At 36.9% G+C, this 23289-nt stretch overlaps 2 protein-coding genes across 3 annotated transcripts; one reads left to right on the top strand and one right to left on the bottom strand.

Annotated features, from left to right (window-relative positions):
* The first annotated feature begins 41 nt into the window (after window positions 1-41).
* Window positions 42-14768, top strand: LOC111799691 (DNA-directed RNA polymerase I subunit 1). The gene is made up of 22 exons (XM_023683133.1): window positions 42-198; window positions 285-559; window positions 851-1020; window positions 1524-1683; window positions 1793-2062; window positions 2190-2444; window positions 2534-2704; window positions 3377-3539; window positions 4020-4210; window positions 4487-4753; window positions 6160-6248; window positions 6346-6493; window positions 6598-6816; window positions 7196-7624; window positions 7740-7884; window positions 8692-8903; window positions 9906-10108; window positions 10909-11107; window positions 11209-11468; window positions 11800-11940; window positions 12341-13121; window positions 13887-14768. Exons 2-22 carry the CDS (start codon window positions 542-544, stop codon window positions 14481-14483), a joined length of 5088 nt encoding a protein of 1695 aa, XP_023538901.1. The 5' UTR covers window positions 42-198; window positions 285-541; the 3' UTR covers window positions 14484-14768.
* Window positions 14769-15106: 338 nt separating this feature from the next.
* Window positions 15107-18143, bottom strand: LOC111799692 (protein FAR1-RELATED SEQUENCE 5-like). 2 transcript variants are annotated; one of them, XM_023683135.1, is made up of 4 exons: window positions 18061-18143; window positions 17165-17626; window positions 15516-15731; window positions 15107-15392 (listed from the first exon to the last, which is right to left on the bottom strand). In XM_023683135.1, exons 2-3 carry the CDS (start codon window positions 17624-17626, stop codon window positions 15528-15530), a joined length of 666 nt encoding a protein of 221 aa, XP_023538903.1. In that variant the 5' UTR covers window positions 18061-18143; the 3' UTR covers window positions 15107-15392; window positions 15516-15527. The 2 variants fall into 2 exon arrangements, with proteins under 2 accessions (XP_023538903.1, XP_023538904.1); XM_023683136.1 differs by lacking the exon at window positions 18061-18143 and adding an exon at window positions 17865-18047 and having other exon boundaries at window positions 17165-17586.
* Between the last annotated feature and the right edge of the window lie 5146 nt (window positions 18144-23289).

Consider the following 23289-nt stretch of genomic DNA (forward strand, 5'->3'; position numbering starts at 1 on the left):
TTAAGAACTAATATAATTCCATAGCCGTTTGCATTGCGCCGTCCAACTGCGTCTTTCGCGTTCTCGTCTTCTCTTCCCTTTCCCTCTCCCTCTCCTTTTTCTCAGTAACCATCTTCGCGCCCGCCGCCACCGCCATCGATAAGAGACATCCTCCGTTGCAACTCGCCGTCGTCGCCACTAAGCCCTCTTCGCCGTCAAGTACGTCTTTTATCATTCGATCTTTCCTCTACTCTTCTCTACAACTATTGACGCTGTCCACGTTTTTTTTCCCTCGCCGTTTCCAGGTTGCCATCGTGAAAGGTTCGCTCACGCCGCCGCTATAGCCAGAACCTGCTAAGGAATTGCCCTAAATCAGTGTAAAAGAAATATTGATTCTTTTTGGAATCAGTTTAAAAAAGGTTATTTTTATTCAGTTCACACACTCACACACAGAGTAAAAAATCTCGATCGGTGAATGTGCTTCAAACCTCTGTTGTTTCTCTTCCGTCACTCGCGCACGCCGACTGTTGAAACTGAGTAGTTGGAATAGATTGTCACTGCCATGGCTCAGACCACAGAGGTACTAATGCTCGTTTCTCTCAATATCTGTTTCCTTCTGCTTTTGTGTGTTTCCGAGTGTTCGCTTTCATGTTGTTGTTTGTTGCGAGAGGATGCGAGTGTAGTAAAACACGGAGATGGTTTTGAGCTTATCCTCATTGTATCTAATGTTTAATTGTTCTGAGCTTCTACTGCATGAAGTGAAGGCAATTTCTAGTTGTAGACCACTTTTTATGTTGGAAATTTTAGCTTTGGGGTGTGGTAGGATGTTGAAGAGTAGTGTAGTTTTTTTAATGGTGACAATTTGTTGCAGGGTGCGTCCGAGTCAGTAAAGGCGGTCGCCTTCAGCTTCATGACTGAAGACGAGGTTCGCAAACACAGTGCTGTAAAAGTTACTGCACCCATATTGTTAGATGCTATGGGCAGGCCCGTAGCTGGCGGACTTTATGATCCAGCCATGGGTTCTTTAGATGAGACAACACTGTGAGTACCTTGGATTCTTGTTTACTTTTCTTTCAGAAGTTGAATATTTGTCTCGTTCCATCCAATATTTCATGTTTGTGCTTGTTGATGAACGTTTACGTAGTTGGCTCCAGCTATGAGTTTATTCTGTGAATTTTCCTGTTCGTAGGTTATAGGCTCAGAAAATATTGTCTTAATTGTTTTGCTTCAGCCTTCACGTTATGTACATCACCTATTGTCTCTCTTGTGATGGGTAAATTTGGCTTGAAATAGAATGGTCGAAAGAGGAGATTTTGGGGAAGTTTTGAAATTTGGCAGATTTGGAGTATTTAACCTTCTTATTAGCCTCTGGATACTAATGGAGTTTTTGCTATATCTTCCCTTTTTAATTCATTGCAATCGGAGAGCTATTTGGTGACATCTTTTTCATCTACAGTTTTGAACTTGTCTTGTAATCTAAAGTTATATTTACTTGTTCTCTGTTTCTATAATGTTTTATTTGGTTGGTATTTTGGTTTATGTAGTTGCAAATCTTGCGGACAAAGGCCTTTCTACTGCCCCGGTCATTGTGGTCACATTGACCTTGTTTCTCCAGTGTATAATCCCTTGCTATTTATTATTCTCCATAATCTTCTACAACGCACTTGTTTCTCGTGCCACCATTTTCGGGCTGGCGGATCCCAGGTAAACTTACTATAATCGAAGGATGTTTTTAGGTAGAATTCTTTAGTTTCATACACTCTTCTGTCTTCTATACATAAATAATACCTGCCAATTTAATTCTTGACTTTAGGTTGAAAAATGTGCATCTCAACTGGAGCTTATTTTAAATGGTGATGTTGTTAAGGCGAAAGAGTTGGATTCAGAATTGCTAACTGAGTCTTCAGATTCAAAGCATAGCAATGAAATGCAGAATATGCAACCAAAAAAATGGACCTCTCTTCAATTTTCTGAGGCCATATCTGCTGTGAATAAATTTTTGAAGCCCAAACAGAGAGAGTGCAAAAATTGTGGTGCCAAAAATCCTAAGATTACTAGACCAACTTTTGGTTGGCTTCACATGGTATTTCTTCTTACATGCCCATTTCTAATTCAGATGTGATATTACATTTATAGCTTTACTATCAGGTCATGGGCATATATACAAGTTTCAGGGATTTGATTTTGGTTCTTTTTCATGATGGACGCAGACTGGCTTGCCAGGAGCTCACAAGAGGGCCAATGCTATTAGAGGATGCAAGCCTGCGAGTGTGAGTAGTGGGGCTGAAGGAATATCCTCAATTGAGGAAGAGAATACGGTTCCGCAAACTACTGTTATCAATATGTCGGAAGTAGATGTATTTGATGACACTGCAACCAAGGCCTCTGTAGAAGATTCTGAGGAAGTTTCTCCTGAAATTTTTGTGCCAAAAAATTTCTCCGCAGGACATTTGTTGCCGTCTGAGGTACGTACTGCCAGTTTATTTTGTAATAGCAGATAATTTTTTCCCTTCTTTTCTTCAAATAACAACAATAATTTGTATTTTTATAATAGGTTAAGCATATTTTGAAGCGTTTGTGGAAAAATGAAGCTATGCTCTGTTCGTTTATTAGTGATATTCAGCATCAGGGATATGGAAATAAAGCAGGCCACTCCATGTTTTTCTTAGAGGCTGTTCTAGTCCCTCCAATTAAGTTCCGCCCCCCTGCAAAAGGAGGCGATTCTGTAAGTATCTTCTCCCTCCCTTCCTCTCTCTCTCTCTCTCTCTCTCTCTCTCTCTCTCTCTCTTTCTCTGTTTATGACTAAAGACCAAGGGTTTTGATGAATGATGGTCACATGCTTGCTCATCCCTTTTCTGTTTGGAACCACTGAAATTGATGCATGGAAATGAATTAAATTCTTTTAGGAACCACATAAGTTGATGCATGGAAATGAATTAAACGTAGTAGATGGAAACTAAAAATCAAAGCTGTTGTGTGAGATGAGTTTCTTGTTAACTGCTGTGACACTTTTTTTTGGCCTCCCCTCAAAAACATTATTTGACCGTTATGTATAATTTTTTGATAAAGGACCAAACTTTCATTGAGAAAAAAATAAAAGAATTTGACAATTATATTTTAAAAGAATAATGCATTTGATTGCTAGCTTTTGCATTTCCACCTGACTAATAGAGTAAAGAATGTTGTTGAAACAGTCGTTTATTTAACTGGTTTGGAAATTGGGGTCATGAGTCCTTGTATGTTCTACTTCTGTAATAGTACTTATCCCTTGCATTTTAAACTGCAACCTTTTTTTTTTCCTAACTCAAGATCTAACTAATCTAGCTATGACTGTAACAATTCATGTGGTCTTTTGTACATGTTTTCATAAAGAGTCGCTGCTTAATTGTGTTCTCAGATAATGGAGCATCCTCAAACTGTGTTACTGAACAAGGTGCTACAGTCCAATATATCATTAGGAAATGCTCATGCTAACAAATCAGAACACTCAAAGATAGTCAGGCTATGGATGGATCTTCAACAATCTATCAATGTTTTGTTTGATAGCAAAACTGCATCTGGTAAGCATGTTTATTCAATGTCAAAGTTTCTAAATGGCCTTCAATTTATATGCAATGCGGAAGTAGGGGACTCAATTTTCTTTCAATTTGTCTTGCTGGCTTGTTTCTATTGATTTTCTTAATTACCTTTTTCTTTTGTTTTTTTTTTTTTAATTTCCAATGAGGGAGTCTTCTTACACCTTTTTTAAGGCTTTGTTACTGTGAGATATCTAAACAAAAACCACCTTTGTAGAATAATTAATGCACAAGTCATCTGGTATTTGTGCCACTAATTGAAAAGTTCTGCCTTACCATGGTCGCAAAATTAGTGTTGTTCAAATTGCATTTTGCCTCTAATTTCCATTGTCTAGTTTAGTCTTATTAATTGTAACCTTGTAGTAGCATGTTTGCTATTTTTGATAGTCTAGTACTGCCATGAATGTTATACACAAATCATGGAACTGCCTATTGAATGGTGGGGCCATGCTTTCTTGACGGCAGGTCCAGGTCAAAAAGATGTTTCTGTGGGAATATGTCAGTTATTGGAGAAGAAGGAAGGCATGTTTCGTCAGAAGATGATGGGAAAGAGGGTTAACTTTGCGTGCCGATCTGTCATTTCACCAGATCCCTACTTAGCAGTTAATGAGATTGGAATTCCACCTTATTTTGCATTGAGATTGACCTATCCGGAGGTATTCTAATCTAAACAAGTATTCTACTTGTAGTAATATTGATTGTCTTCTATATTTGTATGTGGTATGTACTGGTTTTTGTTTTAAGCCACAACATTTTGATTAGACTAACTAGTGTTAATTTGTTATTTATTGAAACAATATTTTAATCTAATTTTTCTTTTCTGAGAGTAGTCTTCATCATTTTTTTTTTTTTTTTTTTNAGTAGGAAAAAGTGGCTTTTATCCCTGACCTGATCGTGTTTTATTTGTTCCTTTTTGTTGTTACTTTTTCCAGAGAGTGACTGCTTGGAATGTTCAAAAGTTACGAAATGCTATAATTAATGGTCCTGAAACCCATCCAGGAGCCACACATTACATTGATAAGTTAGCTACAGTTAAGTTGAATTTGAAGCCAAGTCGGAAATCACGCATTTCTATCTCAAGGAAATTACCTTCCTCTCGTGGAGTGGTTGTCGATCAAGGAAGTGATGATTATGAATTTGAAGGGAAAATTGTGAATCGCCATTTGGAAGATGGAGATATTGTTCTTGTGAATCGACAGGTAGACTTTGGTTTTATTTGACATAATTCTTTTACATCTGTACTACTTTATCTATAAGACTTGAACTTAAATTTATGCCTTTTTTTTTGTCATTATTGTTATAGTTGCTTCCTAAGTGAATGTGATGTAGTGGATAAGTATGTAACATTGTTATTATTTCCTGTTTTTTAGTCTTACTATGATATTTAGTTTTAGTTGGTTGCTGATTACTTTGTTAAAATGGGTTTCCAAGTGGGTAAGGATATATTAATTTTAGTGGAGGAGGATTATTGAGGGTTTCCTGGGACAAAATCTACACCTCTAACATCTTCGTTTGCGGATGACACATTTTTCTTTTACTTGGGTAAGGAAAACTCTTTCTTACTATGAGTGGTTTATTGCCTTGAGATGAACAAAGGTAGGAGATTGACCATCGGTATGAATTGTGACCCACTGAAGTCGGGTAATTGGGCTTCTCTTGTGGGGGTGTGAAATGAGTTAGGTTGCGTTCTCTTACCTTGGGCTCCCTCTAGGCCATGATCCAAAGTGCATGTCTTTTCGGAATCCCATTTTAGAAAAAGCCCAAAAGTGTCTTTTTCTTTGATAAAGAACTTTCTTTTCTAAGGAATACTTACCCTCATCCAGGTCGTTTTGGGTTGGTTTTCAACTTACTTCCTCCCCTTATCCAGAATCCCAGTTTAGGTAGCTAGTTCAGAAAAATGTTGCTAAGTTTCATGCTGTCTTGTTTCTTGCAATTTTTTTATTGTTGTGTATTGATATAGCTTATATGATGAGCCTGAAAGAAGCTTCCTTAGTGGTTGAGAGATGTAAGGTTGAAGTAAGTATTGATACTTTTTTGTGGAAAGTTGGCTTCGTTGCTATAGTTTGGGTCTTTGGCTTGTAGGGAGTTACAAAATTTTTAGGGGTTAGGATAGAGCTGGGGAGGAAGTTTAGTCATTAGCTAGGTTTAATTCCTTAATCTGGGCGTGGTCTCCTTGTTTTTCCAATCACCTGTTAGGTCCTATTGTTATGGATTGGAGTCCCTTTTTTTGCATTGTTGACGAATCGAAATTCATTGGTAAAAAAGATTAAAAAAAAAAAAGAAAAAGAAAAAGAAAAAAGAAATAATACAAGGGCAACAGAAAAACCAAGCTCACAAAAGGGAATCCCACTAAAGAAAGAGACTCTAATCAATCAAAATAAGACCAAACGGATAATATAAAAGGCCTTCAACACTGAGGTTCAAAGGGAAGCCTTGAACCTAACAAGGGACCGAGCATCACATGGACCCCTCTGCGCACTCCCCGTCATTGATGATTTACATAAAATAGAGATGGTGTAAACTGGCTTTTAGTTCTAACATTAGGATGTCTATTTATATCCTATTTTTTCATGTGTTTGAGTCTTTGTTTCTTTTTCCCCAACAGCCTACACTTCACAAGCCTAGTATTATGGCTCATGTTGTTCGTGTCTTAAAAGGAGAGAAGACTATTCGAATGCACTATGCAAATTGCAGGTATCATTATTTATAATTTGTATTAACTTGTACAACATTTTGTGTTATTTTCAATAAGAGCACGTGCCACTGAAAATGTATTGTTCTCTAATTACAGCACGTATAATGCTGATTTTGATGGTGATGAAATGAACGTTCATTTTCCTCAAGATGAAATTTCTCGTGCTGAAGCTTACAACATTGTGAATGCAAATAACCAATATGTGAAACCCACCAGTGGTGAACCAATCAGAGCATTAATTCAGGTACCAAGTAAATTTCTAAAACCCTGAGCTTATTTCTTCATATACTCTCTGATGTCATTGATATATATAGGTGATTAACCACCTAATTTGCATATATTCTTCAGGACCACATTATAAGTGCTGTGCTTCTCACGAAGAAGGATACTTTCTTAAAATTTGACGAGTTTAGCCAGCTTCTCTATAGTTCTGGCATTTCAACATCCAGACCATGTGCTTCTTCAGATAAACCTGGGCAGAAGATTTTCATTTTAGATTTTGAATCCGAGATGCTACCTGTTCTTCCTGCCGTATGGAAACCAGAGCCTCTTTGGACAGGAAAACAGGTGTTGGGATCTTTTCTAGAAAATAAGATATTTGCATATTAATGTTGCAGACACGGAAATATATCTTATCATGCAAAAAGAAAAAAAAAAAACAGAATAAATATTAGGAGTTCGTAGGCATGTGCTACTTTAGTAATCAGAGGATTTGTGTTTTGTTGAGATGTTTGCTATGATACTTGAGCTTGAGTAAGTAATGTTAACCCACTCAAGGTTTCTAAAATGAGTTCATATTAGAAAACTATCGTTGTCTGCTTTGCTTTTCTTTGCACTTCTCCTGGATTTGAATAGAAATTTGTTGTTTTGTAAAGAGTTCACAGGCCTCATGGTTAACTTCTGATACCGTAATCGTTTTTGTTTTTGTTTTTTTTTTGGTTTACAGGTTGTCACAGCCTTATTGGACCATATCACTAGAGGGGCCCCACCATTTTGTGTAGAAAAAGATGTGAAAATTCCACGTGGTTTTTTTAAGTGCAGACATACGGGAAATAATTCTTCCAATGTCAAAGTGGCCGATGGTGATAAATCAAAGAGAAAAAGAACTTGGAATGGAATTAAGTTGGGAAAAGGAGAAGTTCCTGATGAAGGGAACTCTAAAGAAGATGATTACTCAAAATTTGATAAATTGAAGGCAGAGCGTTTAGATGACGATAGCTTACTAATATTTAAAAATGAATTGGTGCGTGGTGTCATAGACAAGGCTCAATTTGGTGACTATGGCTTAGTGCATACAGTGCAGGAGCTTTATGGTTCAAATACTGCTGGCGTCTTGCTTTCTGTAATGAGTCGTTTGTTCACTGTTTATCTTCAGGTGATGGTGTACTATTTCAAGTTTACTCTCCCTCTTTATATAAAATAACATAAGCTAGTTCTCATCTTACAAGTTGGCATTGACAATACTTGTACATTCATCTTTCATTTCTTAGATGCATGGGTTCACATGTGGAGTAGATGATCTTTTGTTGATACAATGTATGGACAAGGAGAGAGAGAAGCAACTCCAAATCTGCGAGAATATCGGTGAACAGGTGCATCTTGGATTTCTTAAGGTTAAAGATGGAGAAAAATTAGGTATTTTCCTGTTCACTATTAGTGCTTGATGCATGAAGTGTTTTTTCTAATAGAAAGAAGCATAAAAATTTCATTGATGAATGAAGTGTACAAAAGAGAAGATAAAGCCTCCCAACTACCATTGGTGGATTGCAATAAATTACTGTAGAACGACTATATTTTTTAAAAGGGTGTGAGCATTCACACCAGTAAAGGGCAAATTAAATAAAACCAAATCCATAAACCCATCGAATGATGAATGATTGTTATTGATGATCCACCCACTCCTTTCACACCATAGAGACCAAAAAAAAAAAAAAGGAACAGTTAAGTGCAAACCATAGTGTTTTCTTATCGCTTTTGAAAGGGTTCCCCACAAAAATCTGTGATAAAAGATAAAATATTTACAGGCATAATCATGCTCCATGCAAAGCCTTCCAAATTAAGGTTTCAATACTATTGTGCTAAAGAAATTAGGGATTCTCCATTGAAGATGATCTGCTGTATTGATTCTCCAATGACTAAGCTTCCATAAAAATGCCTTAAATTTTCTTTGGATATGGTATTTACTCGTACATACTCTGATTAAAATCTTGACCTACGAGGAAGAACAACTAACGTAGATACATATCCAGAGAATGATTTGAAATGACAAGCATAAATGAGCTTATGTGAGGCCTGACAATTGCATCTCAAAACACTTTCCATGATTCAGCCTGCTATGACAAATATTTTTATTATGGCCAACTGTTGGTGTGGAATCTATTTGTTATTACTTCGGACTTTCTCAGTTTGATGGATTTGGGACTTGATATGTTTGATTTGCAGATCCAATGGCACTGCAGTTGAATATTGAAAAAACTATTTCCAATAATGGAGAGCCAGCATTAACATCATTGGATAGAAAAATGACCAGCCAACTTAATGAAAGGACTGGTAACTCTAAGGTCCTCAAAGATTTGTTGTCTGAGGGCTTGCTAAAACCCTCTGTAAACAACTGCATTTCTCTGATGACGACTTCTGGGGCTAAAGGTGGTACGGTAGGTTTCTTTGCAATTCTGAGTATCTAGGTATTTGTTGCCAATACAATGCTTCTTCCACAGTGGTGTTATTTTTCTGTCTTCTTCCTTTTTTTAAAACTTTTCTTCCGTTTAAAACTTCTTTCTCTTTTGCTTTAGGTGTAAGGAAAGAAGTTTTAAAGGGAAGAAAACTTCCATTTTGATCTTGTGGTAGAGCAATATTTTTCTATGTACGGCATTCTTAAGAATATAAGATCAAATTTTTTCTATGTACGGCATTCTTAAGAATATAAGATTTGATATATCTATTAGCTTAAACATTTTGATCTTGTGGTAGATTAATATGCTAACAGAATTAGAGGTCTTGTGTTTTATGTATTCAAATCCCTGCAATGTTATTCTCTCTTATTGATTTTAATAGCTCAGATGTTTTGTGTTTGTTTGGTTGCCAAGTGGCTACTTTCCAGTAGTTAAGGTAGTAGTTGGTATTGTAGCTGTTGTTTTTTCTTTTTTAAATAAAAAAGAAAAGAAGAGAGAAGAGTTGGTGTAAGTATTTAGCAGGTTATTAGAAGCTTATATAAAATTGGAGTTTAAAATGTAGGCTTCATGAGTCATATTTTCCTGTAGCGAATAATGGTTTAATTTTTTCTCCTTCCTGTTGATTGTTTGTTATCTGATGCAACTATGATGTTTTAGTTTCCCTGAACATGATAAAATTGAGGATAGTGGTATTCTTTGTACCAAGAAAATGAAATGTGGCTATGAAAGTACAAAACTAAGAAACCATGAAACGAATGAATACAAAAATATATGCTGATCTCCTGTCGTTGTATTCCATCTTTTTTGACATAATTGACAATCTTTCTTGAACTTGTCTCGACTTGTTGATGCAGTGTAAATACATTTTTCTTTTATTTGTTGCATTTACGTGTATGCGGATGGAAATTTGAATCAATGCTCAATCACAATTTTACTCTGTTTTGAGATTTTTCCATTTTTTCTAAATTGTCTTGCTTTGAACAGGCAAATTTTCAACAAATATCTTCACATTTAGGCCAGCAGCAGTTAGAAGGCAAACGAGTTCCTAGAATGGTGTCAGGAAAAACATTACCCTGCTTTCCGCCTTGGGATTGGGCATCACGAGCTGGAGGGTTCATTGTTGATCGCTTTCTTACTGGTCTTCGACCTCAAGAATACTACTTCCATTGTATGGCTGGCCGTGAAGGGTAAATTAAACTTCTTCTGACTTAAGTTAATCCTGACGAATATTATGTGTGATTTGGCATAATCAGACGTAGCTATTTGTGTTTTTTCTTCCCAAAAGTTAATTGGTTTATGCATCATATTTCTGCATTGAACCTCGTCCTATCTATTTGAAAATTAAAGTTAAGTTTGGATTCCCTATAATCATTCCAGTTCAAGATTTGATCTTGTTCACTGACCAGAAACTAGAAGTTTAAAAGTTGTCCAACAGGTTATGATATTTCAATTTTGCGTCTAAGAGGTTTCTGAACTTTAATAATCTTTAAGCATCATTGAAGGAAAGCAAGGTGAGAAAACCCCTTTATGGAAGCATTCTTGATCTGCATTATAATCTGCTGTTCAAGGATAAATGAGGAGTGATGAAAATTGCAGTACATTCATCATGTTTCCTGCGTTCATAATTATACTCCTTAATATATATGTAACTCATAAGATTATGGTTACAATGAATTATTAAGCCAAAAGTATACCATAACAGGGGAAATTAACGAATAAAAAATACAATTCTGGTCTTGATTAGTGAACTAATGATTTTTAAATAGAATATACCATGCAAATGAAATTGGTTACGTTAGATTCTTAAAACTGCAAATTTGGTCATATCACGTTCAGTTACTTTTATCTGTTCTTCTTTTTTGCCCCCCTTCATGGCTTTTAGATAGATTGTTCTATTGGTTAAGGAGCAACATACAAGAACTTTTTTCATCAGTATTTACTTGACATCTTATTGACATATAAACTGAGTTTTTTTTTCTTCTCATAGGTTGGTTGATACAGCAGTTAAGACATCTCGGAGTGGATATCTACAAAGATGCCTTATTAAAAATCTGGAGTCTCTAAAAGTTGGTTACGATCATACTGTTCGTGATGCAGATGGCTCCATTATTCAATTTCGTTATGGCGAGGATGGTGTAGATGTCCATAAAAATGCCTTTATTATAAAATTTGAAGCACTTGCAGCTGTAAGAACTTGAAACCTTCAAAATCTGGATGCTTAATAGAGCTTTTTATTCATTGTTTGTGTGTTTTCTGAATGATTAGATCATACCTATTTTTATTTCAGAACTGCGAAATGATCTACCAAAAAAGTCATCATCAGCCTGACAGCTTTAATCAATACATCAATGAGCTGCCTTCAGTTCTTCAAGAGAAAGCAGAAGTCATATATAATTCTTTTGCGAAGGATAAGGCTCCTGGTCTGGGGCAAAAAGATGACTTTATCAGGCTGCTGGAGAATAAGTACCTGTCAAGTCTTGCACAGCCTGGAGAACCAGTTGGTGTACTCGCTGCTCAGTCTATCGGAGAGCCATCAACACAAATGACGTAAGACCCCCCACCCTGTTTCTAACTTTCAGGCTTTAATCATGTTATTTCTCTTCGAATAAGACTTCAGTTTAAGCTTTTCTTAATATATTAGGAATAAGTCATCGTAATTAGTGTTGATACTTGGATAAGAATGAACTTAGTTTTCCCTGGCTGTCTTGGTTAGAAATCAGTTGGCTGATAAGCGAGTATACTTAACAAAAGTTCAGGAAAAAAAAGTCACCTTCTCACTCTTTTTTAAAAAAGAGGAATTATTATCCCGTTAGATTGACTATATAGTGGCTGATTTCACTATCATTCTCTTTTGTTGTTGAAATGAAATGTGTCTTAGGTTGAACACATTTCATCATGCTGGGCGTGGTGAGATGAATGTGACTCTTGGAATTCCCCGCCTTCAAGAGATTTTGATGACTGCTTCACAAGATATTAAGACACCAATTATGACATGCCCATTGCGAGAGGGCTACTCAATGTAAGTTAAAATTACTGTTTCTTGATTCATTGCTACATGGTTATGTATCTAATCTCGTTATTACTAGTGTATATGTTGTATCCATAGAGTTAATATTCTCAGTCTACATAGTGACTTCGGCCATAGTTACATTAGTATTTTTTTTATACTGTTTCCATTTAAAAAAAAAAGAAAAAAAAAAAGAAATAAAGGTAAAGCTTGAAACTTATTGAACCATGGCGGAGAGAAATTTATAGATTGCAATGTATGTGAATTTTGCGGACACAAGTTAACTTGGTGATTTTGTAGGTCAAACTAACCTTACAATTGGTTACTGTCATAAGGGAGAGTATGAAAGTACAAACTATAACATGTTGGTCAATATTATTCTGAACCATAAAAATTGACTGTTATATGACAGGGATGATGCAAAGTGTCTTGCTAATAAGTTGAAGAAGATTACAGTAGCTGACATAATAGAAAGTATGGAAGTAACTGTTGTGCCATTTTCGCAACGGAAGCGAGAGATATGCAGTATTTATAAGCTTGAAATAAGATTTTACCCACTTGAAAGTAATCCACAGCATGCTCATGTATCTTCAGAAGATTTGGAAGAAATTTTGGAATTTGTGTTCGTTAGGGAGTTGGAAGATTCAATCCAAAATGAAATGCTCTTACTATCACGAATTAGTGGTATAAAAAATTTTGTGCCCGACTCACAATCAAAGGGTTTGAGTGAAAGCGATAAAGTAAGTAGCTCACAACGTGAAGAAAATGATGATGATGATGAAGTTGGCAATGACTTAGATGTTGCTGAAGATCTTGGTTTTGACATGAAAAAACAAAAACTTCGAACTAATGATGAGATGGATTATGAAGATGATTCGGAAGAGGAACTCAATGTGAAAGAACCATCAGCAGGATTTGAAAGTGAAGTTGATCAAGGTGATGAGGCTGATATAACCAATGATGATACGATGGAAATTGTTAAAGACGCTACATCTGAGGATCAGACTGAGATAATAGATGTCTCAAAGTCCAATTCGAAAGGGAAAACAACCAAAACATCAAACAAAAAGAAGAAAGCTAAATCAGAATTCTCCAGAAAGGACTATGATAGAGCAATTTTTGTGGCAGCGAAGGGAAATCATTTTGAAGTCCATTTTAAGTTTACCAATGAACCTCATATTTTACTGACGCAGGTACTTTCTCACACTCGTCTATTTTCATCTGGATCTGGTTTTTTTGTTCCTTATGTTAGCACTTATGTATTTGTAGGAAGTAATCTGTTTAATCAGTTTGATATGTTTCAGTATTTTTGTTGGCTCTTTTCCTTTTGTTAATTTATTCTGTTTGGTTCATAATAGGCAAGTATGTAAGCGTCTATGGACAAGATGCCAAAATAATCTAGAATATATTAGTTAAATTATCTGAGTGAAGGCCAATTCTCTTGGTGCCTTTGAAAGTTTGCATGCCATTCCCCATTTCTGTTGATCAACTCTTCTTAACCTCTTGTACGTGTTAGTACGAACAATGCCTCTTCAATCTCTTTTGAGGTGGAGCCTTGTGCTGCTTTAGACTCTAGCTTAAAGAAAAACCATGGGTCCTTGGTATCTATCACCGTATTGGAGAGGTGTCTTTGAGAGATATTTGATAGACGAATCCAAATTAATAGGTTCAAAACCTTTAGCTGGACGATCTCTTATAGGTTCTACTTACACACCGGTACCCATATTGCAGTTGTCCTGAGAACATTATACTTCCAAATTCAAACCTGCGCGCGCTAAAACTATTGACGAGCAATAGCACACATTCCTGTAGTTACTCTTAGGGTGGATGTAATTCTTCTATGCTCATTCGATAGTCTAGAAAATTGTTGGTGTAAATCTGTTTCTCATAATACATTGTGATTTTTTTATTTCTTCACTGATCACTTTATGAACTTCCTTTCTGGCCTGTGAAACCAGATTGCTCAGAGAACGGCCCAGAAGGTGTCTATCCAAAGCTCTGGCAAAATCATCCGCTGTCAACAAATTACATGCAAGGAAGGTCAGGTAATATACCACGGGAATGATATTAAGGTAAGAAAGAATATCAAACCAGAAGAAAAGGAAAAAGTTCCTGCATTGCAGACGACTGGAGTCGACTTTAAGACGCTCTGGGAGTTACAAGATGAGCTTGATGCTAGATATATATATTCCAATGACATTCATGCCATGCTACAAACATATGGAGTGGAAGCTGCTAGGGAAACAATAATAAGAGAAATTCGAAACATTTTCAGTTCATATGGGATATCAGTCAATATTAGACATCTAACTCTAATTGCTGATTATATGACTCATTCTGGTGGATACCGACCAATGAATCGATTAGGAGGCATAGCCGACTCGATATCTCCTTTCAGTCGAATGACTTTTGAGACGGCTGCAAGGTTCATTGTTCAAGCTGCATACCATGGGGAAGTAGACACCTTGGAAACTCCATCTGCTAGAATCTGTCTTGGTTTGCCAGTAAAGATGGGAACCGGTAGTTTTGATTTGATGCAGAAAATCGATGTCTGATGAGTCCCTTTGGCTTCATATCTTGAGTTTTGAGTTATTTGATCGACTAATTTAATTACCCATCAATTAATTAGTTGTTATTGGAAGAGATTGTCTGCAGTGTGTAGAATTTGGATGCTACAAGATTTTGTATTATTAGCTTATAGTTGTATTATTTATAGTGTTTACATGTAGAAACCAACATGCAAGGATGTTGAAAGGTCCAAAAAAATGGCACAAAATTTTGTCCCGTTGAGAAATACTTAGATTGTAATTAGTATTTTATCGACATGATATGATATTCTGAACAGTCCTCTACTAGTTATCAACTTGCTTTAAAACATTTTCAACACGACGACACCTCATAGAACTTGACACCTCATAGAACTTTCGATACCATTTTTACAACAACAGCCATTAACTCAGCACTTAAAAGCTTTTACTAACCTAGATCTTAATGAACACTAGGTTATAAGAACAGCCAAGTGACCTTAAATGAAAACAGGAAGAAGAGAAGAACATTTTAGCAGAGAAATTGTAGTAAAATAAGCATAATGGAACAATTCTAATCTTGCTTCTCTCATTATAGCTATGTGGGCATTCTAGGATGGGGTTTGGACGATTCAGTATATGCACAATCAGAGATTTCTGAAGAACTGCATTGGTTATTCAATAAAATCCATTCATGGAGGTAAATCAAATTGTCTCTACATTACAAAATTATCTCTCCTCTCAGATGTCTGCAAATACTTCTTCATGCCAGTGCTTGCTATGATGTCATTCCTCTATAACGCTCGTTTCCATCGCTTGCTCCGAGTTTGGGGTGGGGCAGGGCGGATTTGTTAAGAATGCCTTTTGGGAGCTTTCTGAAGGGTGGTCGCTATTCTTCGTATGCTACCAAGCTCCAAATATCGATGGCCACCGACGACACTGCATACAAATATAGTTGTACTTAAATGACATAGGAAATACCTTTGATGCAGTGAAAAGAAATTAAGATGAAAGACAATATTGGGGGGAAGCATAAGAGCCAATAGGCAATCAAATACTCACTCTGTGGCAGGGCTATCTAGGATGCAACAATTCTTGCTCAAGGGACTCAAATTCCTTAAGGTTGGTAACTACATTCTGAACTTTTCTCGACAATTGGTCGGTATGCTCTTCCACAATTTTCATAAATGCGGCGAGCTGTTCTTGGTATGTCAAACACAACCGTTTCTTATTCCGCAGCTCTGTAGTGAGTTCCTGTATTTGTTTATCTTTTTCATCCTACAAGCAAAAATTCAAAATCAACTCATTTAATCATATGATACAGCATAAATACAGATCAATCACCCACAGAAAGGTTTTAACTGTGAGAATACAAATAATCCGAAGCACTCTTGTTAGTTCACTAGTTTCCCAAACTAAGGATAGTAACTAAATGTGCTACATGGAATGGTTGGTTGGTTTTATTTAACTGATATGTTCATTTGAGTTGGTTAAAGGGGCAGGTTTCTAAATGAAAATCATGGTCACACCATTCTCCCAAGTAAAAGAGATAGCAGTGACATGGGCATCAATAAACTGTACACACAATAGGTTTATTAATAAACCGCTAAAAGTGAAACTTCGTGTAACATAGTTTCTTTATAATAATAATAATAACAACAACAACTGTAATGGCCCAAGCCCACCGCTAGTAGATATTGTCCTCTTTGGGCCTTCTCTTTCGAGCTTCCTCTCAAGGTTTTTAAAACGCGTCTCTGCTTGGGAGAGGTTTCCACACCCTTATAAAGAATGATTTGTTCTCCTCTCCAATCGAGATGAGATCTCACAATAGTACTTTCATAATGGAAAAAGAAAAAATCCTAGATGGTGCCAGACACCACAACGGTATAAAACAACCCCCAACACAACATTGAGCAATACGAAACTAAAGTCAAGAACAATCTAAAATATAGGCCAAAGTATGGAGAATGGCACAAAGATTAGAAAGACAGATGAAACTAGAAGCTTCTCCCTTAAAGCAAGGTCACAACTATAGTTTATATACGTGACATTTAATCCTTTTACACACAAGTCCCCGTTAACAGTTTGTGAGGTCCCACATCAATTGGAGAAGGGTACAAAGCATTCTTTAAGAGGGTGTGAAAACCTCTCCCTAGCAAACCTGTTTTAAAACCTTGAGGGGAAGCCCGGAAGGGAAAGCCCAAAAAAGACAATATCTGCTCACGGTGGACTTGAGCTATTACAAATGATATCAGAGTCAGATATCGGGTAGTGTGTTAGCGGCTCTGAAGGGGGGAGGATTGTGAGATCCCACATTGGTTGGAGGGGAAACAAAACATTCTTTATAAGGGTGTGTAAACCTCTCCCTAGCATACGCGTTTTAAAACTTGAGAGGAATCCCAAAAAGGACATTATCTGCTAGCGGTGGGCTTGGGCCGTTACACAATTGGCGAGATGTAAGGCAAAGGTGTTTTCACTTCCATCTCCCTAAACAATATAATTGATTCTCTTGAACAATCCATTAAATAGCTCTCCTTGTTTAAAGAAATTCAGATTCCAATCATTTCCAATTCCATAACATCTTTGCAGAGTAGTAAGAAAAACACACTGGCAAAGAATACAGTCTTACTGAGAGCAAAAGTAAGCAAATCTACAATTGTAATATATGATGTTAGATGAAAGTAAAAGAACGGGGGAAGAGAAACACGAACCATCGTCTGCCGAGCTTCACGGGGCGAAACCACAAGAGGATGATTATGCTCCTTTACAAATTTTGTAATCACCCATTTCCCAGACTTATCATATTTGACATGAATCATTGCCTTACAGCCTTCTCGAGTGCTCGGCCGAGGCTTCCGAACTGCCCCAAATTTACCTCGAATGCTGACACAATACCCCTCTTTATTGCATCCAAGTCGTCGGGCAAGTATCCTCCCATCTTTTTCAGAACGACGACAGGACATCACACGCATGACAAACCCCACTTGACGGGCATACTTATCATAGAAAATTTTAGCAGCATCTTCAGATTCAAATTCCATGCCCTCATAAGGCTCAAGAATAATATCTCCATCACATTCAATTAATTCCGTCGCTGCTGGACTTTCAAATGATCCTCCCTCATCTGCGTCCACTGTCAGAAGACATCTTTCACTATTATCTCTCAAATCCATCTGAAAGTTACCAATTTCTAGAAAAATTAACTAAATCACTCGAGAAACAAGCAGAAAAAGAAAGGATAGACGATCGCAGAAAATTCATCAGCAACGGGACAGACACAAAGAACAGCAGATACAAAACATCAACAATACCCCATTTGCAAAGTTAGATCATCCAAACAAAAAATGGCGGCGCACACAAGAACCGAAAACCACACAACAACCAAAAATGGAAAGTAGTTTCATCAATTACTTTAAACTCTGTGAAGCGAATTTCCCAATATGGCCAGTATACATAAATGACAATTCAATTTCCAACAAACAATGAAACCCAGAAGAACAATACAGTATCTAAGCGTATTCAATTCAATCCTGACATCAGAAATTCAGTCTGCAAGCGACAGGATTGGCGAAACAAGAAAAATAAGAACTGCGATTAGAAAGAATACCCTGATTAGAAGAAGAAGAATTGATTGGGCAGAAAGGAAGAAAGAAGGCGAGTGGCGGCGTCTGTTGTGCGAAGTTATGTGAAAGAAGCTTCCCGAGAGAGCGACGATGGAGAAAAATGGGTGTAAAAAACGACGGTGGGAAGGAAAGATAAGACGGTAAAAACAGAGATGACTGTATCTTGTTCCTCAAATCGGGTGGGGCTTTGGGCTTACATCCAAATTTTGGTGGTCCAATTAAGGGTTTTTTTATTATTTATTATTATTATTATTTAAAAATACCTTTAAATTTTATAAATTACCTAATTTTTTTTTTTTTTTTTAATTTCAATAATACTTTTAAACTTAGGTGTGTGACCCGGCTTAGCCTATGTTCATGGTTCAACACATCAAGTGCAGTTTGACCTAGTCAACTTTGGTTGACGCACTCCAGTTTTGGTTAATACGCGGTTCAATACATCAAGCTCTAGTTCACTCTAATTCGACATCTCCAACTCTAGTTCACACAGGTTTAAAGTCGGTTTAATTTTATACTCAAATCGGTTTAAAGTATTAATTTTTCTACTAATTCTCATAGAATATCATATCTAGTTCAATCAAATTAAATGCATCAAGCCAAATCAAATTCGATCCCAACAAAAACAATTTGTAAGAAGAACGTGCCCAAGAGGGCACTGCAAAATCTTGTAGATGAGTATCTCCAAGAATGAGTTTAGTGTATCATAGCTGATCCCACCATGGACGGAACTGGACCATACATGCACTACACGAGTAGAAGGGCCAACCTTTGTCCCGGGTGTGTAGGGTCGATCCCATTTTTGTTACATGGTAGGTCCTGCACTATAAACTTCTGGTTGAGAATGTTGATTAAAGTGAACAAGTTTAGAGTTGGAAACAAAGATGTAGTTGAGGATGTAGCATATGAGCTAAAAGCAATTCTCTACTGCCTCATCTTCCTTCATTAAGTAACAACAAAAGCTGAGTCTTTCATTGGATTTCCCAAAGCAAATTTCAGACACAAAAGGTGTGGAAAGATTGACATAAAGTCCCACATGAACTAAAGCAACTGGCTATCATACCATACCAACCAGATATTTGTAGCTCAATCATTATTCATCGAGAAAATGAAACTAAATTCAAATTACCATCGATTACCGATATTGTCCACTTTGACATGTTACGCATCATCGTCGGCCTCACGGTGTTAAAATGCGTCTACTAGGGAGAGGTTTCCACACCCGTATAAGAAATGTTTTTTTCTCATCTCTAACCAATGTGGGATATCACAATCTACCTCCCTCAGAGGCCAGCGTCCTCATTGACACCGACCGGTGTCTATTTTTGATACCATTTGTAACTATTGTGAGATCCCACGTCGATTGGAGAAGGGAACAAGACATTCCTCCTAAGAGTGTGAAAACCTTTCTTTAACCTACGCGTCTATAAATGATGCAGCTTGCTCCCACCATCTAAAGTTTGCAGAAAGTAACACAAAAAGACCAAAGATGTCTTCATTTTGATGCCCTAATGACCTACTCTCACTTCATTAGAGATACCCAAATTGATATATGATCATCCACATAATAAGCCTCCTTCAACATTCTTACTTGTTTTAAGCAAAGAATATATTAATGCATTTGGAACTTCACCACACCACACCACACCATTCCCCACATTTCCTTTATTGTTTCCCCTTTGATTCAACTTTTTGCATTGAAATATCCCTTTCTACTTTGGCAAAATGGGATGTGATCCTTATAGGAAGCTGGTGAAAGTGCTCTTTTTTTAAAAAAGAAAAACCCTTTTCCTTTTCAAGTTTACCTCCCATTTACCTCCCATTTGCATGTCTATAAAACGAGTACATAAATGAATCGAAACCACATCCGAATAGAGAGATCCTACAAATAAGATGGCTAAGAAAGCCTTGAAAGTTACTATGCCGGCATCTTTTTTTTCGGTGGCTCAATCGTAAGAACTCCAATTGGGTATAAAACATGCTGATAGGACAATGTCGGGATCCCCTTATGCTAAATTTGGATTTTGAATCTTAGGTATAGGGTGTTACAATTTAACACCTTTACTTTTACGAAAGTCTATGGACGAGAATGTTGTTTAACCTAATTTTAGGTTGAGAGTAGAAGAGTATGGGAAGCATAGCATGTTGTGGTTGAGTCCAAAAAGAGAGGGAGTGGGGAAGGCATTGCATATTTTGAGGTGAAAGTAAAGAGAAGAAGAGGATGTATGATTGAATAAATAAGAGTAAGAGTGTCCTTTTTGGGTTGGTTTGGTGTGATTAAAGGGAATAGGTTTTGTGTTGATGGGTATGATATGTAAACATTTATAGACAAAGGCTTTGAACAAGGAAAGAGACATCTCATGAACACAATCAATCATGCACTATCCTTAAAGGAAAGCCTTCCCCTTAAACCCATTTACACACACTAAAAGGAGGAATGCCTCAAATTGTGTAGGGTCTCCTATTTCCCAAACGGGTAGGAACCTTTCTTCCACGTATACAATACATTGTAAGTAGATATTGTCTATTTTGACTTGTTACGTATTACCATCAGCCTCACAGTTTTAAAACACGTCTACTAAGGAGAGGTTTCCACACTCTTATAAGAAATGTTTTGTTCTCCTCTCCAACTTATGTGGGATCTCACAATCCACCTCCTTTTAGGGGCCAACATCCTCGCTAGCACACCGTTCAGTGTTTGGTTTTTATACCATTTGTAATAGCCCAAGTCTATCACTAGCCGGTATTGTCCGTTTTGACTAGTTACGCATTGCTGTTAGCCTCACAGTTTTAAAACGTGTGTACGAGGGAGAGGTTTCCACACCCTTATAAGAAATGTTTCGTTCTCCTCTCCAACTAATGTGGGATCTCACAATCCATCTCCTTTAGGGGCCCAACATTCTCGCTAGCACATTGTCCAGTGTTTAGTTCTGATACCATTTGTAATAGTCCAAGTCTATCATTAGTAGGTATTGTCCATTTTGACTAGTTACGCATTGCTGTTAGCCTCACAGTTTTAAAACGTATCTACTAGAGAGAGGTTTCCACACCCTTATAAGAAATGTTTCGTTCTCCTCTCCAACTGATGTGGGATCTCACAATCCACCTCTTTTAGGGGCCAGCATTCTCGCTAGCACATAGTCCGGTGTCTAGTTTTGATACCATTTATAACAGTTCAAGTCTATCACTAGTAGGTATTGTCCGTTTTGACAGATACTCATTGTTGTTTTAAAACGTGTCTACTAGAAAGAGGTTTCCACACACTTATAAAGAATGTTTCGTTCTCTTCTCCAACCGATATGGAATCTCACAACGAGACAAGCACATATGATGATTGATTTGAAAAGGGTTATGAAGAAAACAAGGTATGAGTGAGAGAGATGAAAAGGAGAAGATGAGAAGAAGAAAATGGTGAAGATATGAAGAAGAAGAAGAAGAAGAAGAGGCAGAGATTCAAAAGAGGAGTGTCTGACAGAGAAGGAAAGAGAGAGTAATAGTCAAAGAGTTAGTGAAATGTCGTATCAAATGTACAGTTTATCCATCAGAAGAGGGATGTGTGTATGCAGTGTAGGAAGCATTTGTACAATATTTATGTCCCCACATACCCTCCCTCTTCCCTTCTTCACTCTTCTTCTTTCTTATCCTTACCCTTCTGCCCCTCTCTCTCTCTCTCCTGCCACCACTATATATTCCACTGCAAATCCCCTTCTTATTACACCCCTTCCTTAACCTCTCGTTACACGTTCTAGTCCACCGCTAATAGATACGTATTGTCCTAAAACCTATAATATTAGGGAGAAGTTTCTACACTCTTATAAGAAATGTTTTGTTTTAACGTGAGATCTCACACATTCTTATGTTAGTAGTTAGTCTCTTTGTAGCTATGTCGTTTTCTTTCTAAGTAATGGGTCTCGTTGTATCTTTGTTGTTACAATGCATATAGAAACGAGTCTCCTCGTCATCTTTTTTTAAGGTATTGCAATTTTGATGTGTTTTTTAAAGTGGGTTTGTGGTTGATTTACATAAAAGAAAGAACAGCCTATGTATTGATTGATTTATGTAACCATAATTATAACCACATATAATGTTTTTTCCCCATATGTTTGTGATTATTAGTTTTTAGCTACTACTTTTGTGATAATTTGCCTCAATTATAAGCTAGAGTTAAGTATTCATTGTACCAAAGCTTTTAACTTTCGTTTGCTTTTAGTTTAATAATTACGAGAGTGAAGATCGACCTTATTACTAACCATTGATGTTTTATCTACTAAATTATGATTGAACTGACACGACTTGTAGGACATTCCAAACCCACGTGAGATCGATCAACGCTAATATTTCAATAGCTTTCTATAATAACTAGAATTTAGATATTCGAAAATCGAATCAAACTATACATATATTTCAAGAACATAATAAATATAGGAACCATGATGAAGATCTTAAAAGGAAAACTAATGATAAAAAAGATAGAACAAAAAAGCCTGAAAACAGGTGAATGTATATATATATATAATGAGGTGGGTATTGTGAGATGAACAATGGGTGTCTTCTTTTACGCACATCAATCAACTTTCTTTGACCTTTTATGGAACTCTAATTACTCGCACCATTTATGGCTTCCATGTATATGCGTACGCCTACATATCTCCCTCCATGCACCTCTATTTTCTCTCTCCTACCTACATTTCAACACACATCACACATTAAAAAAGTAACATGGGCGCTCACGGCCCGTTATGTATAGCTGTCAGCCTTACGAGAAATGTTTCGTTCCCTCTCCAACCGATGTGGGATCTCACAATCCACCCCTGGGGGCCTAGAGTCCTCGATGTCACTCTACCTAATGTTTGCCTTTGATACCATTTGTAACGGTTCAATTTGAACTTTCCTCTCCTCAAGGTTTTAAAACGGATTTACTAGAGAGAGGTTTCCACACCCTTATAAAAAATGTATCGTTCCCCTCTTCAACCAATGCAGGATCTCACAAGAACAAAACATGTTCATACATCTCAACCTTAGCTACCTGCTAATACTCTCCACCATGTCTACATGCTACTTCCCTGATCAGAGATTCAAATCGCTCTTCTATCTAACTAAAAGGATATACCGACATTGGAAATGAAGAACCTATGTCAACTCGAGCATGACAATCGGACGAAACCAAGGGAAGTTGATTAAAAAGGGTAAATTCAATTTGGAAAAAGAGCCATCTG

The sequence above is a fragment of the Cucurbita pepo genome, chromosome LG08 (assembly GCF_002806865.2).
Source record: "Cucurbita pepo subsp. pepo cultivar mu-cu-16 chromosome LG08, ASM280686v2, whole genome shotgun sequence".
In the NCBI taxonomy this organism is placed as follows: domain Eukaryota; kingdom Viridiplantae; phylum Streptophyta; class Magnoliopsida; order Cucurbitales; family Cucurbitaceae; genus Cucurbita; species Cucurbita pepo.

Coding starts and splice junctions, on each gene's coding strand:
- LOC111799691 (XM_023683133.1), top strand. Junction 6,494..6,597: donor CAATCAGAGCATTAATTCAG/GTACCAAGTAAA, acceptor TATATTCTTCAG/GACCACATTATAAGTGCTGT. Junction 11,941..12,340: donor TTGCGAGAGGGCTACTCAAT/GTAAGTTAAAAT, acceptor GTTATATGACAG/GGATGATGCAAAGTGTCTTG.
- LOC111799692 (XM_023683135.1), bottom strand. CDS start 17,626: ATGGATTTGAGAGATAATAGTGAAAGATGTCTTCTGACAGTGGACGCA. Junction 15,732..17,164: donor GTGAAGCTCGGCAGACGATG/GTTCGTGTTTCT, acceptor TTTTGCTTGTAG/GATGAAAAAGATAAACAAAT.